Below are 24446 nucleotides of genomic sequence, written 5' to 3'. Positions count from 1 at the left end.
CAAAAACGGTTTAATTCTTTGTTACATTTAATTATTAATTATTACTGTATGCCATTAGTGTATGTCTGTAAAATACAGTACAGTATTACAGAGTACTATTTATTTATTCAAAATACATTACAAAAATGTTGTTTTTTGGGGGGGAGGCTGGAACAACTTAATGGCATTTCCATTCTTTTCAAACAAAGTTTTCAAACAAATTCAAACAGTATCTCAAGGCACCACTGTAGTTCACAGTTACAGTCCACCTGCATTGGGTCAGCAAATGTAGCAGATGGAACAGTATTGAAAAAAAGCTTGATATGTTCCCCAGTTACTGTTTTACAGTATAGAACCACATTAATCGGGCTACATTGATAGGGTCAATCAGATGCACTCAAGCAGTGGCAACTTTTACTACATGCGTTCATTCTCCAAGAGGAATTTGCCATTTCTTCCCTGCAATGTACACTTCATACTTGTACACATTGCAGTGAGAAGACCCACCTCTTAAAAAACGCTGCAGTGTACCTTCTCCTGAGCCCTTTCAACAATATAATGAAGATTTCCTGCCTGCGCTGTTGCAGACCGTACAATTTGGAGTGCTCGGCCCACTGCTAAGTCCTAAATGGACTATAGTTGTTTGAGGTGACCTGCAGACTGTAAATTAAGTCAGACAAAAAAAAAAAAAGAAGTCTAGTGGCGCTGCCAGTTTGAAGGATGTTTACGTCCAGACGAAAGGCAGCAGCGAGGACCAGGTGTGTCCAACGAAGAAGACTGCAGTCGTTTTTCTCAATCTGTGTTAATGTCATCATCAGTCAAAGTTATATGCTTCCTTTTGAGTGAGCTTGAAACAGAGATAAGAATTGAAAGCCTGGATGCTACAGTGGAAAATTTTCTCTCTTCAGCATGACTCATTCAGTACAATTCCTGAAGAAACTGCGTTAAATTCTGATAAGCGTTGTGCCAAGGATTGCTCACTTTTCCATCTCTACATAAAAACATAACGCCGGACTACTACTTTTCCACATTGCAAAGCAGCCCCAAGGTCAGATTTCGAGTCATTAGACGGCCTTTCACTGGTGCATAAATCACAGTGTGTGTCGGTAATAAGGAAGTTTACCTGTTAAAAAGTATTTTCAAGGCAGTTCAGGAGTCATGTGGTTGTGGAGAAGTGCCTTGGGCATGTTCCTGTAATTCATGGTCTCACATTAACTCTCATTTTATGGCTAATTCTTCACTTCAAGTCAAACCACCTATTTCCCTTCAAAGACTTTCCTGCAGAGCGTATGATGACGAATAGCATTCGTTTCACCAATTGTATAACTTTAACAGGCTCTCTATTAAAGTGACTTTAAAACTTATTTACACTATACGACACTATAAAAATGTATTCATCAAGGTATCGCTAGTCTTCCTCTGCTGTTTAGTTATGTGAGCTTCCTTTCTGGGAATCTCCTTGTGGAAATGTCACGGTGATTCATCCATAATTTGTTCTGGTCAAAGGAAATATCCACAGCGCCATAAAGTGCCACCGTTGAACACCATGTGCTGTTACCTGCATTTCAGACAATAATATTAGTAATCAATTCTTCAGCTCACAGGCAATGAGCACCTTTATCTCCCATTTGGTGTTTATGACTTGGTTAATCGTTAAGCAATGCCTTTGTGATGGAGCAAGGACATATTTGACACCTGTCGTTCGGTTTTCTGAGGGTTGATCCTGAGAGTTAGCCAATAGCTGAAATAGCTGGTATATGACCCTGGGCTGTATGGTATAAAGGTGAGGCATTGGAGACAAATTGAGTCTATACGCAAGAAGGAACTCTTAGAAGAAGTTTGACTCAGGAGTATATATGTCGATAAACCAGCTGTCAGAGCACGCTTTTCTTCAAAATCAGTCTTGGATGCCTGAAGACATCAAACCGACGCAGGTGTTTTACCCGTGACTCTTTAAACCTGAGAAGATCCTACAGCATTCCTGATGGAGAAAGTCAAGTCTAACGACGGGGAGCATGTTAACCTCGCTTACGATTCCACTTTGGATGAGCCGCCGGTCTACGAGAACGACGGCGATCACCGGACGGTCCGTCCCTCGGTGGTCAGCGCCTTCGGTCATGACACTTTGGACCGCGTGCCCAACATCGACTTCTATCGTAACGCGGGCAGCGTGAGTGGTCACCGGGCTGTGCGGCCATCGCTGCAGGAGCTGCACGATGTCTTTCAAAAGGTGAGTCGTCTATTTGTGATTTGAAGAGAGCTCACCTTCTGTCACTTATTTTGGAATTAATGTCAATGTCCCAACTGACGACCAGAGGAGATAAAAGTACTCACACTTGCAGCATGACAAGATTTCCCAAAAATTGAACAACCACTACAACAACCCCAGTACAGGGTGACACAAAAAAACTGGAACTTTTTAACAGTCCAATAAAACCATGAGTGATGGAAGAAAAATATTTTTTTCATAGTAATTGAAACTTTAAAACATGCCATTTACAATCAAATAATGATGGAATTCCAGCTATCCCAGCTGAGATGTTGCAGCGGTCAATAAGGAATCTCAATAGCAGATTTCAATGGAGTCATACAGGAGGATTTCATCTACAGGACGTAATTAAAAAAAGAAAAGAAAATTCCAACATTGTTTCTTAAATTGCATATTTTATGGCTTCAATCACTACGAAAAAAATATTTTTCTTCCATCACTCTTGGTTTTATTGGATTGTTAAAAAGTTCCCGTGTTTTTGCCACTTTGTATAACGCACCACAAATTTGGAAAATCGGATGTTGGCTTTCTGAGAATTTGAGTTTGGCCTTTTATGGACAACTTTTATGTGTGACATTGCCTTTGAAACTTTTCTGAAAACTTGACTCCTTATTTGGAAACCCCTTCTTTGATTTCACAATTTCAGTTAAAAATATCCACTAACAGGCTCATTCAGGCCAAAATTCCCGAGAGCTAGTAGACATATCAAAATTACCGTGACGTTTCAAACTTGCCCTAAAAACTCTACTGAAATGGCACAAATGAAACATTATTAATGAGGAGAGAACCATGTGGGCAGTAGAATAGATACTAAGTTAAAACTGATTCCCCCCAAAATTGTTAAATTACCCAATGATAACAACTGAAAAAATACCCTATCTAAATATGCTTTTTCAGATTAGATGGATAATTTTTCAGACCCAGTAGCTGATGCTTTTTAGGTCGCCATAAGACACAATTTATTCAACAATACTGAGCTCTTTTAGAAAAAAAAGACAACTTATTCACCGTGAATTATCTTAAATAAGGCCATGAATCATGGATTTTGTTCATCCAAATGTTTTGCCTTTGTCGTGAATCCTCCCTGGTTCACGTTTTTACATGCTGCTGTCTCAGCCCCCCCCCCCCCTTATAAAACCCTAAGATCACAATCAAACAAGATCCAAACCGTGGTTGACTTGATCTCTCCATCTATTTATCTTTTTTACATCTTGTGTTGGTTATCCGAAGATGTCAAAAAAGTAATGAGCTTATTTTGATAAAGCAAGAAGGACAAAGTACAGACATTTGTTTTCAGTTGTATGTTGTAAATATAAACAAAAACAACAACAAAAAACATTCACAGTTTTCGACCTTTATAACGCTTTCAACTGCACACATAGATGTAGTAGTAGACCATTTGAGTGTTATGGGCTTGGACTATATTAGCCTTTGTGGATTTAAGTCGTTCTTTCTGATGTCAAATTTCAAAATGAAGCGAAAATGTTGAAGGTCATCCATCAACAAAAATGGCACAAACAGTTCTTTAAATGATGAATGGACTTGAAACATTATTTTTGAATTGTTTAGAATTAAAATGGCACCCTAGGTCAATTTACCGCAATAAAGAGGACATCGGCAGTATGACAACAATAAAATTAAACGCATGAGTGAGGTCAGACTAAACAAGATACTGGGGAGTCATTTAATGCTCTATATTTATCTTCATTGAATGCTAAATTTAGCTTTGCCTTTTTCTCTTTAGTTTTCAAGGGCAGATGCACAGCGGCGTAATGGATTGACAAATGATTGATCAATCTTTATCCTGATTAAAACAGGCACATTCTACTTCTAAGTAAAGCCCATTAAGGTAAAAATGCACGTTACTCTTCTCTAATGCAACAGAACGGAGCCGTCTCTGTTCCAGACACCGTTGAGGATGGCTACGAGGGGTGCGACGGCACCCCCTCGGACGACGTGGAGTCTGCTGTTCCCCTTGACAGTGAAAAAGGAGCTGTAAAGTTTGGCTGGATAAGGGGAGTCCTGGTAAGTACTGGTGGGCTGTGACATGCTCAATGGGGTTAATGGAGAGCCATTTGAATATTTATTCAAGGTGCTACTAGCAGGGTTAATATAGTTTTGGAATTTTTCTTTTCAGTTAGTTTTTATTTCGTTTTAAGTTTTGTTTTTCAATTTAAGTTAGTTTTAATTAGTTTTTAGGCTGGTTCTGTTAGTTTTTATTAGTTTTAGGTATTTAAAAAAATGCTTAGGTTTAGTTTAGTTTTAGTTAATTTCAGTATAAGTTTATTCATTTATTTATTTATTTTTAATGTGTATTACTTTTGACAAATGCGTGCTACTAGTACAACTAGTGACATTATAGAATTCTGCTGGTTAACATCTAATGCTAATAACACAGATTAACATCTGCATTGCAATGCAATAGCATTAGGCTAACGTCTAATGCTAATTAGATAGCACAGATGTTAACTCAAACACAGTTTTTTCCCCCACTAGTAACATGTACTTGTTTTTACTAGTGTGCCCTCAGATTTACAATCATATGTGCTTGTAAAAGACATACTTCCTCCGTGATATTTGTTGTCCACAGGTGAGATGCATGCTGAACATCTGGGGCGTCATGTTGTTCATCCGCCTGTCCTGGGTGTTTGGACAGGCTGGCTGGGGTGAGTCGGTGTCGTTGCACACAATTGGTCGAGTTTAGCATCTCCCAATTGGAATTTAGTGCTGTTGATTTTGCTATTGGCCGACATACAGCATGTACAGTATTGCATAAAAGCAATGAAGGTCCTACTTTCGTTATCAGGAAGTGACTGATCACAGGCAAGTGTGTCTACTCAACATGTGATGTAAAAAAAAATCCATAGGAAAACTTGCAAGAAAGTTAACTGAGCATGTATGTTGCATTTGGGAAATCTAGTAAGTTTGATGTCACAGACTATTATTAAATCATTAAATCAGGTTTGTACTACACAGTAAATTCAGTAGAGTAAATTTGACTCTCTTTTGAGTAGGACCAAATAGACCCAATTTTAGAGTTTTAATATTTACACTTGGAAGAGAGTAAAATAAAGAATTTACCCCAAAAATAAAAGTCACTAAAGGGTTGAGGAACGAACTCACAACGTTTAGCTTGGACGAGTGCCACACAGCTACCTGAGTTATGCCACACACACTTGAGACACACCCAAAACATTTTTTTCTGGTCTCTTGGAGTTACGAAGATTCCATCTGACACGAGCGATATACACACACAGCAGGAGCTAGATTGGCTGTCTCCCAAACCGAAGGTCGTGAGTTCGTTCCTTAACCCTAGAGTGACTTTTATTTATTTATTTGGTCAATTCTTTATTAACTCTCTTCCAATTGTAAATATTACTCTAAAACCAAGTCTATTTGGTCCCACTCTAAATAGAGTCAAATTTACTCTACAGAATTCACTGTGTGCTGCTGATCAAATGAACCATTACAAACAAAACAATCCTAGTTTATTGCTGTTATCAGTTTGTTTGGCTCAAATGTTTGGTGATTTAACTTCATAACCTTTAAGTGAGACAAGTTAGTTCTCAACAGTCTCCAATGTGGGCAAAAGTGTGTGAAATATATTCTACAAAAATACAGACATGCGGCCAATATATATTTTTAATGGGACAGCGCTGAAGAATTACACTTTGCTATAATGGAAAGTATTCATTGTAATGCTTGTATTACAGTGAGCATTTACTGTCCGCTCCAAATAACTCATCATACAGCCATTATTGTCTAAACCGCTGGCAACAGAAGTGAGTAGCACTTGTAAATTGGCTATTGTCCCTCTCCAGATTGCATGGAAAGAAGATATAATAAAACATAAATACAAATGTGAGATTCTTTATGTACTGAATACATTGTATATAAAGCAGAGGAAGTGAGGGCAGAGTGTGTTTTCCTTGCTCAAGAACTTATTGATCAGTCCCAGCTTTTTGATCTAAACTGCTATGAAAAGCTTACAAAGACTGAAGCGGTAGCCAAATCACGTGACGATAACCTACAGCCTCAACCTCCTTTGGGACGGTGTGCAAAGGTGACCATGGGCTTGATTCAAAAACAAAACAAAAAAACAAAACAAGAAGTGTTTAATAACTGACCAAGAAAACATGACTGCTGAACATGTCCGTTTGAAAATAATGATTTGTGCACGTTCCAGGTTTGGGAATAGTGGTTATTGCTCTCAGTTGTGTGGTGACAATCATCACTGGCCTTTCCATGTCGGCCATTTGCACTAATGGTGTGGTCAGGGGAGGTAAGTCAAAACAACCCAAGACACCAAATAATGAGCTGCATGAAGATGAATTATGTACTTTGTCTGTGTGCACTTTTCAGGAGGGGCTTACTACCTGATATCTCGCAGCTTGGGACCAGAGTTTGGGGGTTCCATCGGCCTGATTTTTGCTTTTGCCAATGCAGTGGCTGTAGCCATGTATGTTGTGGGATTTTCTGAGACTGTTGTGGAATTACTCGAGGTGTGTTATGTTAAAATGCTGGTTAATGTACAAATGTTTGATTAAACTTGATCAAATTAGTTGAGGAGTTCATGTCGTGCTTCGCCGCCATTTTGTGGCATCTATTGGCAAATATAAACCTTTTGGGAGGCCAGGGGTCAATTTGCTACAGCAGTACCCTCAAATGTATTGTTTTTGACCCCTTGAAGCATGAGAACCGACCTTAAATTACAATGTATCCATGCTTTAAATTAATTACCTCGGGAAAGAAACGGACTACTTACTGTACCTCATATGTGACATAATTGTGCTTTCTTGCTTCAGGAGCATGATGTACTCATGGTGGATGAAATAAATGACATTCGAATCATTGGAGTCATCACAGTAGTGCTGCTGTTGGGCATATCTGTAGCTGGAATGGAATGGGAGGCCAAGGTTAGTGTCACATTGAATGTTTTGTTTGAAAGTCCTCAGGCATATTGTGGGGATGTTTATGCGTTTTATTGCAATAAATTAAACCAAATCCTCTTTCCATCGACAGGCCCAGATAGTTTTACTCGTCATCTTACTAGCGGCTATTGTGAATGTATTTGTGGGCACCTTCATTCCTCCCACTGTTGACAAGAAATCCCAGGGGGTATTTAATTATGACAGTAAGAAAACATCTCTACAGACTTATAAACATGTACATTTTAAGCACATACGTATATAACTGTAGTGCCTTGAGATAAAAAAAAATGTTTGTGTTTTTAATAGTGAAAATATTGTACAATATGAAAACAGAGTAATAGCATAATTACAATGTAAAGATTTAAATAGTTCTACAGAACGCTACGTATCTAGTGTCTAAGTGACCCAGTAAGATTCTGTACAATATTATTTTTTAGAGGAAAAAGATTATATTCCTGTTACTATTAGTATTGTTATATTATCTACATCTACATGTGTTGGGGTTCTAAAACCGCAAACTATCAATGCTAATCATTCGCATGTCGATGGAATTGCATGCTAGCATTAAGCTAGCGGGACCCTTCTTTAGGCAGCTATTTGGCTCCTTTAAATACCCAAAGTTTAATTCTCTAATAATTACATTTTTAACTTCGACTGGGTGTGGCATTAAACATCTTGAAGCCACGTTTTAGATCAATTGTTCACTATTTTGCAAACTGCTGCTTTTTGTGAAGTGAGTTGACTCGCGTTCACTGTCACCATACAGTGCTTGTATGTCAAGTTTGCGCTTGCAATTCAAAGCTGAAAATTGGTTTGATAACGGCTAAAAAAACCTCCTAAATTCGGTCACTCATATCTCAAGGCACAACTACCTCCCATTTATTCCAAGAGCACATTTAATGTAATTTTTCTGTATTTTTTCTTCACAGTGAATATCTTTTTAGAGAATTTTGCGCCGGATTTCAGGGGTGACAATTCATTTTTTTCGGTCTTTTCCATTTTTTTCCCTGCTGCAACCGGGATCTTGGCAGGAGCCAACATTTCCGGCGACTTAAAGGTACCTTTACCCTCACAAAACATTTGGACTTTTCCCAACATTTGTTGTGAGCATTTTATTGTCATTGTAGTGACCACAAATATGAAATTGGCTAACAAAGATTTGTGCTACTTTCCAGAATCCTCAGGAAGCCATTCCTAAAGGCACCTTATTGGCTATTCTGATCACAGGTGTCACCTACCTGGGGGTGGCCCTTTGTGTCTGTAAGTACAGCATTCTATTAAAAAGTAACACACACAAAAAAAAAAGTTGAAGTAACTGAACATGTATAGTGGACCGCTTAGAATTAAGTTGAACACAATCCATTTCTGGAGGCAGTTCAACCTTCACTTTTAATTTAGATTTCATTTTGCCAATGATAAATGATGCACATGTTTGCCATCACAAAAAATCATCTTATTCTCTTGTCAGCTGCCAGCGTTGTGCGTGATGCGACAGGAAATACAACGGACCTTATCACTCCTGGAGTGCCATGTGGAGGATCAGCTGTCGCGGCCTGTGAGCTTGGCTATAATTTCTCTTCCTGTGCAGTAGAAAATTGCGCATTTGGTGCGATGAACACCTTCCAGGTAAACAGCTCTTACCAAGTGCTTTGCCTGACGTATGAGGGTTCTAATGAAGTGCTCTTTTTACTGATTTGTGAATCAGGTGATGACTGTGGTGTCAGGCTTTGGTCCTCTCATCATAGCTGGAACTTTTTCAGCCACACTCTCATCCGCCCTGGCTTCTCTTGTTAGTGCTCCCAAAGTCTTCCAGGTCAGTCATTCCCAAACATTTCCCAAATATGGAACTTGAACAGTGGGTGGGGCCTTGAGAAATGAGTGACCCAACTTAAGAGTTGAAGATTGCTATAGTAAATCCAACGCCTCTTGAAGGTGAAACGTCATATTGCACGTTCTCAGGCATTTAATTGCACAGCTAAGGCTCAACGACCGTAATGTGCCCCAACCACATTACACAGACGGCAGAACGTCAATTTTTTTTAAAAATTGATGAACCTCCAAACATGCAACATAATTTCAGTGTTATGATTAAATTACTTTTATTGGGTTTATTTCATACAGAATAAAATAGATATGCTCTTCTTCAAAGTGTATTGAGTTGATGAAGTAGTGCGCATGTCAGTGGTGTGCAAGTCTCACGACAACACATCTGCTATGCAAAATATTATAGCTCACTATATTTTCCAAATAAATATTTTTTTGTGATATCAACATTTCACAAGTCTCAGGAAAACTCAATGCTCCATGATTTACAGCCATCCGCAGACCTCACTGAATCTGTGGGTCTCAGAAGTCCGGACAGGAGAATGTGCATAGGTGAAAGATGTGCAAGCCAAACCTACACTGTAAAAAAACTTGGGGAAAAAAAATGTTCACTCAGAAATTCTAAGTAAATTTTCCAAGGACAGTTTTGTACAACGGCATATTAGGGCCACGTATAAATATATATATTTTTTTTTTTAGAGGGTGGGGGCAATATTCCGGTAAAAATTTTAACAACTTTATAAAGTGGCAAATTTGCGAGAAAAAAACTCATAAATTTGCGAGTTTGCGAGGGTGTGGACCTTCACAAAGTGAGACTTCTGTCGCTGGCCAGTGGCCGTACACAACGCTTCAAAGTGTGAATGCTTAATATAATATGGTTAATCTATGCTAAAGCAATTACTATCTCCTTATTTGGAAACCCGACCAAAATGTATTGGCACAATCAGTCGAGTAGGACGCTACGTGTAGTTCTCGTAACTTTTGAGTTTTTTTCTCGCTAATTTGCCACTTTATAAAGTCGCAAATTTACGAATTTTTCTCAGGATATTGCCCCAGCCCTCTAAAAAAATATATTTTTACGTGGCCCTAATACGCCGTCGAAGGTTTTGAGTACATTTGACTAGTTTATTTAAAAAACAAAAAACAAAAAACAAAACCCTATGTACGAATTCATTACCTTCAGCTTGGGAGACAGACATGCTACCACCTGAGCCATGCCACTCTTGCTGTTTGCCACTATACTGCATTGCTGGTGTGTCCAAAATGTGACCAAACCCACTCTCTTGGAGGTACGAGGACTCCACCTGACTCTATTTATATACTAACATACAGAAGGAGTTGCATGGCTCAGGTGGTAGAGTGGCTGTCATCCAAGCTGAAGGTCATGGGGTCGTTCCTCAATGCACACAGTTTTTCTTTTTAAATAAACTTGTAAAATGTACTCAAAACTTTCCCTGTAAAAGTTACTTAGGATTTCTGAGTGAAAAAACATTAACCTACTATTAAAAAAAAAAAAAAAAGAAGTAAATATGACTTTTTTTCCCTTTTAGTTTACTGTAACTTCATATCTCAAGGCGCTACTTGATACAACTTAAAACATGATAAATAAGGTATCCTTTGGATACGATGAAAGTACGTTACGGCCCTTGACTCATCATTTGATGTGTCCCTCAGGCGCTGTGCAAAGACAACATCTATAAAGCCCTGCACTTCTTTGCCAAAGGATACGGCAAGAACGACGAGCCCATCCGTGGCTACATCCTCACATTTATCATTTCTGTGGCCTTCATTCTCATCGGTGTGTTCAATTGTCCTCCTGATTATCTTGCCGAGCAAGTAATTAAAACTAATAACGTAATTATTTAGCAGTTTTGAAATTGAAATGATTGTTTTACAAATGCTTTGCTAACCAGTATTTCTTCTTGTCTTCGTAGGGAATCTCAATACCATCGCACCCATCATTTCAAACTTCTTCTTGGCTTCTTATGCGCTCATCAATTTCTCCTGCTTCCATGCGTCCTACGCAAAGTCTCCTGGTGAGTACCTCGTGAGTTTTAAAGTGCAACGTAAATTTGAGTCAGAATGCACATTTGAAATAAATTCTTAACTTGGAGGTATAGTATCTGTAATGAGTACCTTACAAAGCAGCGTTTACAAATCGTTATTCATGCGCATATTTTCTCAGTTGTGAACTGCCAAGCTTGCCCTGTCACGTTTCACCAGGCTGGCGACCGGCCTACAGATACTACAACATGTGGTTGTCCCTGGTGGGTGCTGTTCTGTGCTGTGCCGTCATGTTTGTCATCAACTGGTGGGCGGCGCTGCTCACCTACGCCATCGAGATCCTCCTCTACATATATGTCACCGTCAAGAAGCCAGGTGAGATGTCGGTGTGCCTTCTTTTGCCCTTTGACCTCCGGTGTGTTGGCGCTCACTCGTGATCCTCTCCAGATGTGAACTGGGGCTCATCCACTCAAGCGGTGACGTTCGTCAGTGCGGTCAGCAATGCTCTGTCTCTGGTTGGAGTAGAAGATCATGTCAAGAACTTCAGGTGCCACATAACAAACAATGCAAATCAAATCTAATGTTGCCATTACTTGAAATTTTAAAAAAAGCATTTGCTTGCTTTGATGCATACTGGTTTTCTTCAGGCCTCAGATCTTGGCGTTGACAGGTGCCGCTCGCACCAGGCCAGCTCTGCTCGACCTGGCTCATTCTTTGTCTAAGAACTATGGACTCTGCCTCACCTGTGAAGTGTTTGTGGTAAAGTCACGCTCTCAGATCTGATTGTTGTAAATCGACCAAGATTTGTGTAGCTCAGCAAAGGCAATTAACGTCCACATGAATTTCTCCAGGGTCCAAGAGTAGAGGCCCTGCCAGAAATGAACGCTGGCATGGAGAAAAACCAGCAATGGCTGAAGAAGAACAAACGTAAAGCATTTTACACCGCCGTAGCCTGTGACAAATTCCGGGAAGGAGCCGAGACACTGCTGCAGGTCAGTGTAATAATGTGACACAGAAGAACAAACCAACTGACCCAGAAAAAGAAATAATCAATTTTATTAATGTATAACTGGCGAATGAAACGTACACATAGCAGAAGCTGTTTTTATTGACCATTGATACACCGAGTATCTATTGCTATGTTCTGAAGAATCTGGCAAGATGCGGAGAGAGTTAATGAGAAGCAGGAAAACAATCTTATGGCTTCCACTATCACACCTCAGATAAGGCCTTGTTTCATTGTCGAGATTTCTGACTTCAAACACTGCATAGGTTTAAAGGCTATAATTGATTAACACTGTTCTGGACGAGGGCCCCGAGACACAGGATGTGCAGATTGATCTGCTCTTAACTTGTGGCAGTAAAACAGTCCAGCGAAACAACTATTTGTTTGGGAAACTGGAAAACTTTTGGGTTCTTTTATTTGGTCTTATGTTTCTCCTAAGTTAACAGTAGAATTGAAGCGGGACTATGATCTGTCATGAGCATGATTAGATACATAGCTAGATACATGGGCTGTGATTTGATCCAAAAAATTGAATGGTTCAATACAATTCGGTTCAGTTTGGGAGTGATGCGATTTGAGTTAGTTAACATTTTTTGTATGTTACCATGAAGAACACAATTTTATAGGATTACATTCTCACAGTATTTTTGAACATACAAAAGACCACATATCCCTAAGCATTGTTGCTTTTATAGCAATGTCAAAACGTCATGTCAATTTATGCGATCTTAGATGTGGACACCCCCCCCCCCAAAAAAAAAAGTCATTTGAGTTGCTCTTGCATTATTTTACTGATGAAAACTGTAAAGCCTCAGGCAACCGACTCGTAGTCTCAGGCGAGCAGATCCACAACACTACAATCAATCTAAGGCAGTGGAGTCCAAACTATGGCCCGGGGGCTATTTGTGGCCCGTTGTCCATTTAAAAGAGGCCCACGGCATATATTATTACTAACAATGACATTTGCTATTAATACATGTGTTTTATACACTGTAGAGCTTTTATAAATATGCAAAGATGAAAATGAACTATTAACAATTAAGCAAGTGACAACATTTCTCTTCATAACATTGTGGAAAATAAAGATAATTCGTTTTTACAAGCAAAAAGGGATTCCACCATTTTCTGTTCTGTGTCAAGGTCCAAATTGTGAATTACCGGTACATCACATGAATGATTCCCAAGTAGGTAACTGCTTTAAAAATGACCGGCTTTCGACAGATTTTTTTCTGAGCACGAGAAATTCATAACTTCTCAATGATGAGATGGGATTCAGTGCAGGGGCAGATATTTTCTGATTGGTTCTGGTTGGTCTCTGACCACCCCAAAATCTTGTAAAATCCTAAACTATTTCCCTTACAGAAAGCTGTTCAGGTAGTAGTTTTCTAAAATGCACTGTAAACAATATGCAATTGATTGGGAAAAAAAATCAAAGTGGCCCTTGCATCCTTTTTTCTGTATGTGGCCCTCGGAGAAAATGGTTTGGACACCTCTGATCTAAGGATTCCTGGCTGATTCATATTGACTGAGGAGTTTGCTACAGTCATATCAGTTTATTGTTTCCCAACCCTGGTAATAGATCATTGGGATTCATCCAAATGTGCGGCTCTCTTCAACCCTAAATAATTACTGGAGAATATACAGTAACAGACTACATTATGTCTGTTGTTAAATCAAAATGACAACATATAACAGTATTCCAGTGTGCCTGCCCCCTTTCACTTAACGCCAGTTGGGATAGTCACCAAAATACAGTAAGCAGATGTACCATAACAATTTGTAAAAAAAAAAAAAAAAAAAAAAGGCCAACACTTTGAAAATGTGATTTAGAAAGTCCAAATACAAAACCTAAATGATCCATCTAGTATCTACTCTATTATTGTGGTGTCATGTTTGGTCCTCAAATAGAAAAAAAACGGAGTTAACATGTCAAAAGAACAGATACGCACTCTGCTATGTGACTGACCGCCTGACTGTTGCGATCCATGTCCTTGTTTACAGGCCACGGGTCTTGGCCGCATGAAGCCGAACACACTCATGGTTGGCTTCAAAAGAAACTGGAAGACTGCAGGTTCAGAAGCGGTCTTAAGTTATGTGGGAGTGCTGCAGTAAGTTATTAACATAAATCCTCACATAACGCCGACACAGTTATGAATAAATTAAACAGAACTATACTAGTGGAATCTGTTTTTCTTTCTGACAGTGATGCCTTTGACTTTGAATATGGAACATTGATTTTGAGGATGAACCAGGGACTTGATGTGTCTCATATTGTTGAAGCAGAAGGTCAGTACAACATACAGTATATATTTCAATCATTTATATGAGTCTCAGAGAAGCACCATTTAATTGGGACAAGGTATTCATAAACATGATCATTCCAGCCCTCGAAAGACTAACTAACTCGCTACCGAGCTACATGTACTATAAGTTGTTGGTGTAGTTTGCAGCGGTACTGACACTGAGTGAGAGCTGTTTTAACATTTTGTTACCCTATTTAGCTACATGATAAGGTCGCCATCCCTCAGCATGGTACATTGCAGTGCTACAAAATTTAACTATATAGCAGTAACTACAATAGCCAAACATATAAATGAACCGTATATGTTTTCTTCAGAGGAAATGCTGAAATCAGCTAAAGAGCAACAGGCGCTGGAGAGTGATTTCCCGTCAAATGGAGTCAAAGCCAAAGGATTGTTTAGGAAGTCCAGAAAATCCTCTCAGCAAGTGCTCACCACCCGAGGTAAGTTTTAATGCACTCTATTTGTAGAGGCGGCGTCATGAGATAAATCCTTAAAAAAACACTACTTTAAATCCACTGTCTTGGTTTTGAGGCGCATTTGCCAAATGGAAGCAATGTCTTTCTGTCCTTCTTTGGGAACTTCTCCAGACTCCCATTAGGATATAAGTGAACTCAAAGATTTGTCTTGGGGAGTAATCCAATACTAAAGCTCCGTTTGTTCCACCATCGCAATACACACACGCACAAAGGCTCACACACAGATGCATCTTGCCAAGATGGCAAGCAGGGGTGGAACATAACCAAGTACAAATACTACTATACTTAAGCGTTTTCACCCCAGTTATCTGTAGTTGGCGTTTTACTTTTACTCTCTGCATTTGAAAAAGAGATATCTGAACTCTGTACACCTTATTTTGACAGAACAGGCATGCTACTTTTTCAACTTCCATTGCTAACGGCGATGTGAAAAAAAGACTTAAACAGAGATTGGGAAAGTCAACAGCGGTTGATTGACTCAGATTCTGGCATTTAAAGATTCTCAGTTAAATATGGGGGGGGGGGGGGACACTCAAGGTACAAGTAAGGTCTATTTTTCAAGTACTTATCATCTAATTTAGCATTTTTGTTACTAAGTTTAAAGCGTTTACAAAGCTAACACGTGGTTTTGATAGCATAAAAGTCGATTTAACGCTAGCTAGCTCAAACAACAAACAGGTGAGATGTAACGTCATTTAATTTTCTTTTTGGTGCGATCACTATGTTCGGAAGTTGCTAAACTAAGGGAACTATTTGTGCGCTGAGAAGTTCCAGCAAAAAATACTTTGTACTAGTGTGCATTGAGCCAGTGACAGCGAGTGAGGCTAACTAGTCGATTTAACACTAGCTAGCTCAAACAACAAACATGTGACATGTAACGTCATTTAATTTTCTTTTTGATGCGAACACTATGTTCGGAAGTTGCTAAACTAAGGGAACTATTTGTGCGCTGAGAAGTTCCAGCAAAAAATACTTTGTTCTAGTGTACATTGAGCCAGTGACAGCTAGTGAGGCTAACTAAAAAAAAAAATTCTCCACTTATCTTCAGACATAAATTGAGTTGGCTCATTTTAAAGTCAGTTCTTTTTTTTTTTACTATTATATTATATATTTAAGACAAGTATATGTACTTCTACTTACGTACAGAGCGTGAGTACATTTTGCCACCCCTGATGACAAGTGTCTTGTTGTTTGTATCTAATCCGCATCCTGCCTCTGTGGAACATTAGACCTACGGGATGTCTTCCTGCTGATGCATTTCCTCCTCCATCTTCCCTCTCCGCATTCACTCAGCAATTTACACTGCCTCCTCTCATCCAACTCTCATACCTCCAATCTTTTGTCTCCCGCTCAGTGTCGGTGTGCGGCCCCCCGCCACCGCAGGTTGCCAAGTTGAATGAGAAGCTGCTGCAGGCCAGCGCTCAGTTTAACACCAAACAGCCCAAAGGAACACTTGACGTGTGGTGGCTCTTTGACGATGGAGGTGGGTGATGATGTTTCTGTTGTTTATTCCTAGAGTTAATAAAGAACTTTTTTTTTTTGCAGTCTCGCAGGTGCAAATAGTATCACTGAGTGACGACAAATTGCTGACTCATTTGAAAGATTCCAAAGCTTATTATTTCAGTGCTAACTAGATTGCTGATGAATTGGTGTTGTTTGTGAAGAGCTCATTTGGGAAGTATTCAGGGATGGGTGACATTTAATTTTGCATGACATTGTTTGGAGTAAATAGATGACAAATTTCCCGTGTAAAAACAGCACCAATTCACCAGATTATTATTTTTTTTAAAGCACATGAATTTCCGATCATGTATTGTTATTTCTGCCTTTCTCCCAGGTCTCACTCTGCTGCTGCCCTACATCCTCACCACCAGGAAGAAGTGGAAAGATTGTAAAATGAGGATCTTCATTGCAGGGCAGCCCGGACGCAGCGAGCTGGATAAACAGGAGTGAGTGGAATCCGCTAATTGTTTCACTATCAATTATAGCCTAACGAGCATGGGTCTGATTAACTGTCAATGTGGTGTGCCGAGGGCGAAGGCATGAAATTAGAAGAGGTGTTCCTTGGCGGTAAATAAACATACATTGAGATTTAACAGTTAATCAGTGCGCCTTTTTTGTTTTGCAGGATGAAGTCATTGCTGGAAAAGTTCCGAATTAAATGCACTGACATCATAGTCATCGATGACATCCATGTCAAACCCCGTAACGAAAGGTACGGTACATGTTGGAAAATCACCTTGGTTCAACATCTGCCCTTGATGCCTCACGTTCTTTTTTCTTTTTTTTTTGGTATATTCTCAGCTTGAACAAGTTGGAGGACATGATTGAACCTTTCCGCCTTCACGAGAGGACCAAAGATAGTACACAGGTTGAAACCATGCGGAAAACACAGCCTTGGAAGATTACTGATGACGAGTTGGATGAATTTGAGGAGAAGGTATTGGAAGAGCTCGTGAACTAGATTGCAGCACTGTTTTCGATTTAAAACACGCTGACAGAAATCTCAAAATAATTTTCAATTTACTTACATTTCCACATTTATCTGGTCAGTTGTTGACTGGTTATTTTGCGATAGTCAATGTCCTAAAATAGTTTTTTCACAGAACTGCATTCTGTATGAAGTGAGCTTACTTAACTCCTAAAAGTCTCAAGTGCACCAGTAACTGTATAAGGTTGAGCAACAGCTGATTTCAGAACGTCATTTAAGTGGTCATCAAGGCGACCTCTGCTGGACAAAATTAGCAACAGCAATACTTTTGGAGAAGAATTCAAACGAACGTGTTCTCTCACTGCGGCTGTATGTTTGAAAGAATGCAAAACTATGCAAATTAGGACACTTCCACGGTGCCACCTGATCTTACTAATTGAAAGTCATTAATGAGCAAAACCGCTTCTGCTTTTCCAGACCAACCTGCAGGTTCGACTGAATGAGTTGCTTCAGGAGAACTCCAAATCAGCCAACCTGATTGTGGTGTAAGTAGAACCATTTTAGCACTAAAACCACTTCAAGTCCTCTGTTAAAGAGTCTGATTCTGAGTCTCTGACCCCCATGCAGGAGCATGCCTATCGCACGAAAGGAAAGCATCTCTGACTTCCTTTACATGGCCTGGTTGGACATTCTGACCAAGGACCTCCCACCCACCATGCTCATACGCGGCAACCACAAGAGTGTGCTCACCTTCTATTCATGAGAGCTGTGCTGGAAATGAATGCTTATGCTGTGATGGCAAGCCATGTTTCAAGTACCGCTCCAGAACCTTTAGATGTGAAAGAAACCAGTGGGGTTACTAATCAGTGGGCAGTAACACTCATTTCACTACAGGGAAATACTTTTCTGACTCTTTTTGAAGTCATAATATCAATAATGGATGCTTATGGATTGTTTTAAATGCATAAGATGCACACATCAAACATCTTGCAACCACAGTCAGATCCCTTCAAATAAACTGTTCACACAGGTACAGTACACACAGGACCTGTTACTGTGAAATAAATGTATATAGTAGGAGTCTAACTACATTAATCTGTGTCTTGGGGTGAATAAACATATTTTCATGATTTCATGATTTAAGCACATGAACTGTGATAATTATACATAGCCTTGTTCTGTTTTGACATTTAAAAAAATGTAAAATACTATCTTATTAAGTTTAACCACTTTATATTTAAGGTTGTTTTTTTTCTTCGAGATAACCATTGTTTCAAAATCATTCAGAACGTCTGCAATGTAATGTCTGTCTATTTAAGTGTACTTGTATGTGTACTTGCATAAAATAATCATTTTTAAATAAAATAAATTTGTTGTTGCTAATTTTGTGTTATTTATCAGACAGTATTGTTAGTGATAGTTGGATCATTTCAAACAGGCCGTTTGAAATGTCATAATCTCCATCACATACATTTTGATAATAATATGACAATACGAGTCAAACTTGTGAGAAAACAAATACACTGAAAATTACACATAGGAGCACAGCCGTGAGGTTAAGCTAACTGAGGGGTTCAAACACTACTTTGGGCCTCAACACAAACACAGGATCGGTAAAACAATTTACGTATTCCCATTTAGCTGCAACAATTAATACCGTTTACACTTAAATTATCAACAGCGTTCCAATAATTAAAAAATATACAGGCCTAATAACGTTGGGTTAAGCTACAACAGGAAGTAAAAACGATTGACTGACAGGCGTAAACAACATGCAGGTGTTTGCCTCTGCTATAGAAATGTATACCTAGAGCGTTCTTGGACTGGTTGGCTCGTCACTGCGATACGTCAGCAAGTCCGCCATTTTAGATGTGGCAGATCTACCTGTAAACTAACTTAAGTAACTGGAATAAACAAAAGACAACAAGGTAATGCAAATATTCTCTGTGTAATCGAAAAAAAAAGAAAGAAAAAAAGAAAGAAAAAAAGAAAAAAACAGTTACAAGTAGGCTAAGGTGTATTTTTTCCAGCCAATATAATGTGTTAGTCAATTCACAAAGTTATGTTTCTAAAGCCAATTGACAATTGAGCTTACATAACGAGTCAAAGTGGTCGAAAGGAAGCTCTTTGCTCCTTGAAAAGCATTGGACTTGGATCATTCTGATTTGATTTGTGATGAAATGCCCTTAAGCTACTATAACAATCTGCCTGGTTTGTGTGCTAGTCACAGGCAAAAACAATACAATATGCTATTTGTTTTCACTGTGTAAAGGAAGCATTTGCATTGTGGCGCATTGCAGAAATATCAGAAATGGATGTTCGGAATTGTCAATAGGAATTGTTTTGATAGTGTAAAAGCCTAAGCCAATCGCTATAATTTGGCCGAAAACCTCATAAATCACAATTTGGCAATTATGGCAAGTTGAATATTTTTCCAAAAATCTATACTTTTGGTCAATCCATATTAGTGGGTGTCATTTTACGAATTACTGACCAATTTAAAGTGTTGAAAATGGTTTGCTAATAGTTGAGCAAACGTGCAGTTTTTTGGGGGTCTTCTTGAAAAGTGATGATTTTAGAGGTAAAAGGTTTTGGCCCGACTATGATTCATTGTTCTTGACGGCTACAGTATTTAACTCACAATAATAATTAAACAAACTTTGTTACTTTTGTACTTGAGCACATTCTTTATGAATGTGTTTTTGTAATTTTACTTGAGTAAATGAATCAAAACTATGGAAGCCCGTTTATGGGAAATAAATATGTTTACATAGTTACAATGATCGATCAATCGATATAACAAAATGCAGCAAAATTATGTTAATTTATTATTATTTCATAAATATGTAATAGCCTTTCCACATTAAAGCTAAGGATAGCATGTGGGTGACGACATACCAGTCTGTTGCTTTGATGAAAGTTTGTCAGTAGAAACAGGCTTCCTTCCTGCCCATTATTATTATTATCTTTTTTTTGTGTTTAGAAAAATATCCACACTTCTGCTTATATAGTGTGAGTACTTTTTATAACCTGCAAGCAGCGAACGAATGAGGCTGAGGCGTCTTCACTGATCACTTCCAATATGTCGGCGACGTCGGCGTGTACTTCAGTGATGAAGGGGACATCTAAGTTTACACGTCTGTAAGCCCTCTTCTTGTTAGCACACACACGATGACACTACCACTATGTCCGCGCTCTTTTCTCAGAAACCTGTGCTGTTCGAGTCGTTTAAGAAGGCGTTTTCACTCTCCGATGATCAATCTTAACAAAGGCAAGCACCAGATGAAGCTAGATACTTGACATTAGCCTCATTTGCATTTCGGTGACTGTTGTTTCTGTATTGTGAACTGAACGGAGAACGCGTAGACGACAGCAGCAAGAACAATGCATCTGGTTTATTGTTCTGTCGCACAAGAAAGCAACGTTAAGATGCAATCTGTACTGTGCTGTGTCGGAGTGATAAATAACGATAAACTCTCGCGAGATGGTGACCAGGGGGCGTTTTTTTGTGAATACCGAAACGTCATAGTGACGTGTATTCCAAATATATATTTTTTAGAAAAAAACCGCGTTCATCTTTTTATTTTCGATTAAAAATGTATATGAGTGTATATTAAACATAATAACGTTCAAAACTCAAGCAGCTTTGATTCGTTCACTCGCTTAGTAGTCGAACAAATGTAAAGAAAAACCGTTTTGGAGGCGGGGCTAACTTCAAGCCCGCGATTTTTGTACAAAGAGCCGGGAAAGACGTTCATGCACTGCAGTCTTTTCCTTACTCCGGACGCACGCGAGTGAAGAAAATTTGCTTTTGTCGCTGCTTATTTTTCAAGTTGTATCGCTTTTAATTTTGCCAACATGCCCGTCCTAGAGGTCGCAGATGCTTGTGAAGTTTCTCCATCAAAGAGATTCAAAACCAACGCTGTCGAGGAGAGAGCCGTTCTTCGTTTCGCCAAACTTTCGGAACATGCCACGACACCCACCAGAGGCTCCACGAAAGCTGCTGGTTATGACCTCTATAGGTTGGGCACATCTTTTCCACTCATGAATTCAAATAATGCATATAATTCAAGTGCATTTTTAATTAAATTTTTCATTTTGTCCACCTTGCAAGTTTGAATGAAACTGACGCAAATTTAATGACATTTTTGTGCGGGGGGGATTTTTACAATTAGCTGAAAGGATATTGACATAGAGTGAAATTAAACTAAAAATGTTTTTCTTTTTTTCCAGTGCATATGATTATTCAATCGGCCCTATGGACAAGGCCATAGTGAAAACTGACATCCAGATAGCAGTACCACATGGCTGTTATGGCAGAGTGGGTGAGTGTTTTTTACGCACATGCGCACAAAAAAAAATCAAATAAATCCCAACCTAATGTACTTTTTGCGCAGAAATGGATAGTGGCTGGTGTTAGGCAGTAACTTTGCTGTATTTTTCTTTTAGCGCCAAGATCTGGACTCGCAGTAAAGCACTTTATCGACGTTGGAGGTGAGTGGAATGTCACATTCCTCCATTTTCTATGCAACCGACAAACGCCATGTGTTTCATCCATAATATTATACAAATATGTTTAATTGGGCTACAATGGACTTAATCGGGTTGATTTTTATAACCCTGACCCCATGTGTATTCTTAGCTGGAGTTGTTGATGAGGACTACAGAGGGAACGTTGGTGTTGTCCTATTTAACTTCAGCAAGCAGACATTTGAAGGTAATATCCTCTCTTAGGCTGTCTTTTGTGTCAATAATACTAGAGAAATCGAAGTTAACCAGGATAAAATTATTTGTACTTGATTGGAATTTAAAAAATGCAATTCATTAAATAAGCTATTGTCTTTCTTCTTCTTTTTCTAAAATCCCAGTTCTATAAGATGTGTAAAACATTAATAAAAAGGGAATGCAATGATTTGAAAATTGATTTGCTCACACAGATGCTTCATAATTTGGTGAATTTAGCCTCATCCGTACTAGTATTATTTTTACGGCTTCTCCTTTAATTGCTAATGATTCATTGACATTCACCCATTTCCATTCAACATATTCACGTATGGAATGTTTCAAACTTTTTTTATTTATTTTTATTATTTTTTTAAAGCTTTCCCTAACCTAACTGCCCTGATCATTTTTTTAAATGAAATATATTTAAGGCAAAAAAAAAAAAATCAATTTCAACACTGAATGCTGTCTCTTGTATTTAACTGCATATAGGTTCAAGGATTTTAAAATCTTTATTTTTTATTTTTTATATAGACTACGTCTACACAATGTTCTAACTTTTTTTTGTACATCCAATTTCTAGTTAAAAAAGGTGATCGAGTTGCTCAGCTGGTGTGTGAGAGAATCGCCTACCCAGAATTAGTTGAACAGGAGGTAATTAGCCAAAGTACACGTCTGCAAGCATGAAAAGTTTGTCATCTAGTTTTAATGTTAACGACGATGACATAAAATGTCTTTTTCAGACACTAGAAGACACCGAGCGTGGGGCAGGAGGGTTCGGCTCAACTGGACGCAACTAAAGCCTTGAATGTTGAATGTGTTAAAGTTTGATTTGAGACATTTCTGTTTCAAACTTGTAAATAAATGTCATCTTTTTATGTCAGTCTGATTTTCCTGTTTTATGTTATGCAAGTACAGTATTGTTTATTTTAGCAATGTTGCATTTCTCCACATGGGGGCAGAGTAAGACAAGTTTTACATGAAGCTGCTGAAAAACTGTGTAAGCTTAAATGTCCCACATAAACACACGTTTTGGACTGGACCCTTTAGATTTTCTTTCAAATTAATTATACATTGTCACCCTACCCGACACAACAGCAGGTGTTGTTGCTGGACTTTCTTGCATCCCTGCAGGCAATACTGCAAGTACATATTTATTTTTCAAGCTGTTGGTTCTACATCTACATACAGCCCGGAAATTGTTTTTTTTTACCTACTTATGTCTTATGCTATCATTTTGTTTATACCGTGAATTAGGGACCGTTTTTTTGACTGAACTAAATCGGAATCCGTTTACCGTACTCTAAGATTCATTGTTAATAATTTAGTCTCTGAGTTATATGTTCACTCTGTAACATGCATCACAATGCGTTGTTCTTACAAATAGCAGCTCCGCAAGGGGGCGCCAATTCCCAATGCAAACGTCAATGAGTAACAAATCGCCCATTTATGCAATAATTAACCATTTCACATAGCATTTTTTTTTCACAGTACTTTTGATACTCTATGTGGGAACACATATCACTCATGCCAGAAACTGCTACTGCCTGGAAATACAGTAAATAGATGGACGGAAATAGGATGTGATGAAGGGTCAAGTAGCAATCAGATGTACACCAAAAGAATGTTTTTATTGTGAATGTTCATCTAAACCCCCGCTGATGTGAACAAGAACACAGACTGGTGTCAGGCTGGCCTGTGGTAATGCGGCACTGATTGTACGTGTGAGAGAATTGTGTGGCCGTGAAGGCCTCAGTGCATGATCACAAAGGTCCAGGTTTGCCATCATTAATGTCAGAGGTTTGTGTATGTGTTTGTCTGTGTGCAGATATGTGAACGTATACAGTTAACAAAGGAAGTAGTTGGTCATTATAAGCACCGTTACAAAGCCCTGTATTCCAGGGGCTTCCTCTAGTTTGCAAAGGCATCAAAGAATAAAAGTGGCATCGATGATTACAGTATAAACACAATTTACATGAAATATAGAGAGCGGTCAGCTTAGGGAAGAGAGCAGACATGAAATGGGAGTGGCTGACGGGATATCCGACTTTTGTACGGTAGTACAGTGCATTTCCGAAGCTATGTGGTTGTGTTGCTAGCACCAGTAAATATGAATGATCCAAAGAAAAAGGTGGACAAGCATTGTTTGTTTAAATACGCAGTAGGAGTCGTTCAAGCCAGACACGATTACATCTCAAAAGTCCTTAGTGGCTTCTTTTCCTCTCCGCACTGATCTCGTCACGATTCGACATCTTTGTGAAGGCATTCATGTGTTGTGTCCGGGTTTGTTCAGTCAGACTTACCTGAGGGGAGGAAATGAATTCATGTCAGACTAATGGGACATCCTTTTCGTCCGCTTGGGAACAGTTGTAAAAAAAAAAACAACAACCATAAGAGTTTCCGGTTGTCCTTTAGCCTTCCGAAGTGGCACCGATTCCGCATATCATCATACAACATGCAAACCAACAATTCCAAATCACATTTTCAATCATGTTTTACGC

The 24446-nt window shown here is 38.9% G+C and overlaps 2 protein-coding genes and 1 long non-coding RNA gene across 4 annotated transcripts; 2 read left to right on the top strand and 1 right to left on the bottom strand.

Moving 5' to 3' along the window:
• The first annotated feature begins 1489 nt into the window (after positions 1 to 1489).
• slc12a1 (solute carrier family 12 member 1) lies at positions 1490 to 18527 on the top strand. Of its 2 annotated transcripts, none has more exons than XM_086071835.1 (26): positions 1490 to 2209; positions 4133 to 4273; positions 4839 to 4914; positions 6435 to 6530; positions 6611 to 6750; positions 7054 to 7164; positions 7271 to 7382; positions 8211 to 8236; positions 8355 to 8439; positions 8648 to 8805; positions 8885 to 8992; positions 10678 to 10801; positions 10938 to 11039; positions 11227 to 11382; positions 11455 to 11554; positions 11655 to 11766; positions 11859 to 11999; positions 14015 to 14121; positions 14217 to 14299; positions 14631 to 14756; positions 16147 to 16275; positions 16630 to 16741; positions 16921 to 17007; positions 17097 to 17232; positions 17701 to 17768; positions 17851 to 18527. In XM_086071835.1, the coding sequence occupies exons 1-26, from the start codon at positions 1964 to 1966 to the stop codon at positions 17984 to 17986; spliced, it is 3018 nt and encodes a 1005-aa protein (XP_085927961.1). In that variant the 5' UTR covers positions 1490 to 1963; the 3' UTR covers positions 17987 to 18527. The 2 variants fall into 2 exon arrangements, with proteins under 2 accessions (XP_085927961.1, XP_085927960.1); XM_086071834.1 differs by having other exon boundaries at positions 1491 to 2209; positions 8109 to 8236.
• Positions 5880 to 17992, bottom strand: LOC147177203 (uncharacterized). Its single transcript, XR_015094415.1, has 4 exons — positions 17974 to 17992; positions 15933 to 16304; positions 11333 to 11519; positions 5880 to 7141 (listed from the first exon to the last, which is right to left on the bottom strand). It is a non-coding gene; the product is annotated as an uncharacterized LOC147177203 (long non-coding RNA).
• A 1849-nt stretch (positions 18528 to 20376) lies between the features above and the next one.
• dut (deoxyuridine triphosphatase) lies at positions 20377 to 22828 on the top strand. Its single transcript, XM_086071836.1, has 7 exons — positions 20377 to 20494; positions 21095 to 21245; positions 21457 to 21548; positions 21673 to 21717; positions 21866 to 21940; positions 22529 to 22599; positions 22689 to 22828. Exons 1-7 carry the CDS (start codon positions 20395 to 20397, stop codon positions 22743 to 22745), a joined length of 591 nt encoding a protein of 196 aa, XP_085927962.1. The 5' UTR covers positions 20377 to 20394; the 3' UTR covers positions 22746 to 22828.
• Positions 22829 to 24446: the final 1618 nt, after the last annotated feature.

This window comes from Leptonotus elevatus, chromosome 3 (genome assembly GCF_054856555.1).
Source record: "Leptonotus elevatus isolate MCC_2025b chromosome 3, RoL_Lele_1.0, whole genome shotgun sequence".
NCBI lineage: Eukaryota > Metazoa > Chordata > Actinopteri > Syngnathiformes > Syngnathidae > Leptonotus > Leptonotus elevatus.
This window is presented reverse-complemented; position numbering and strand designations above follow the sequence as displayed.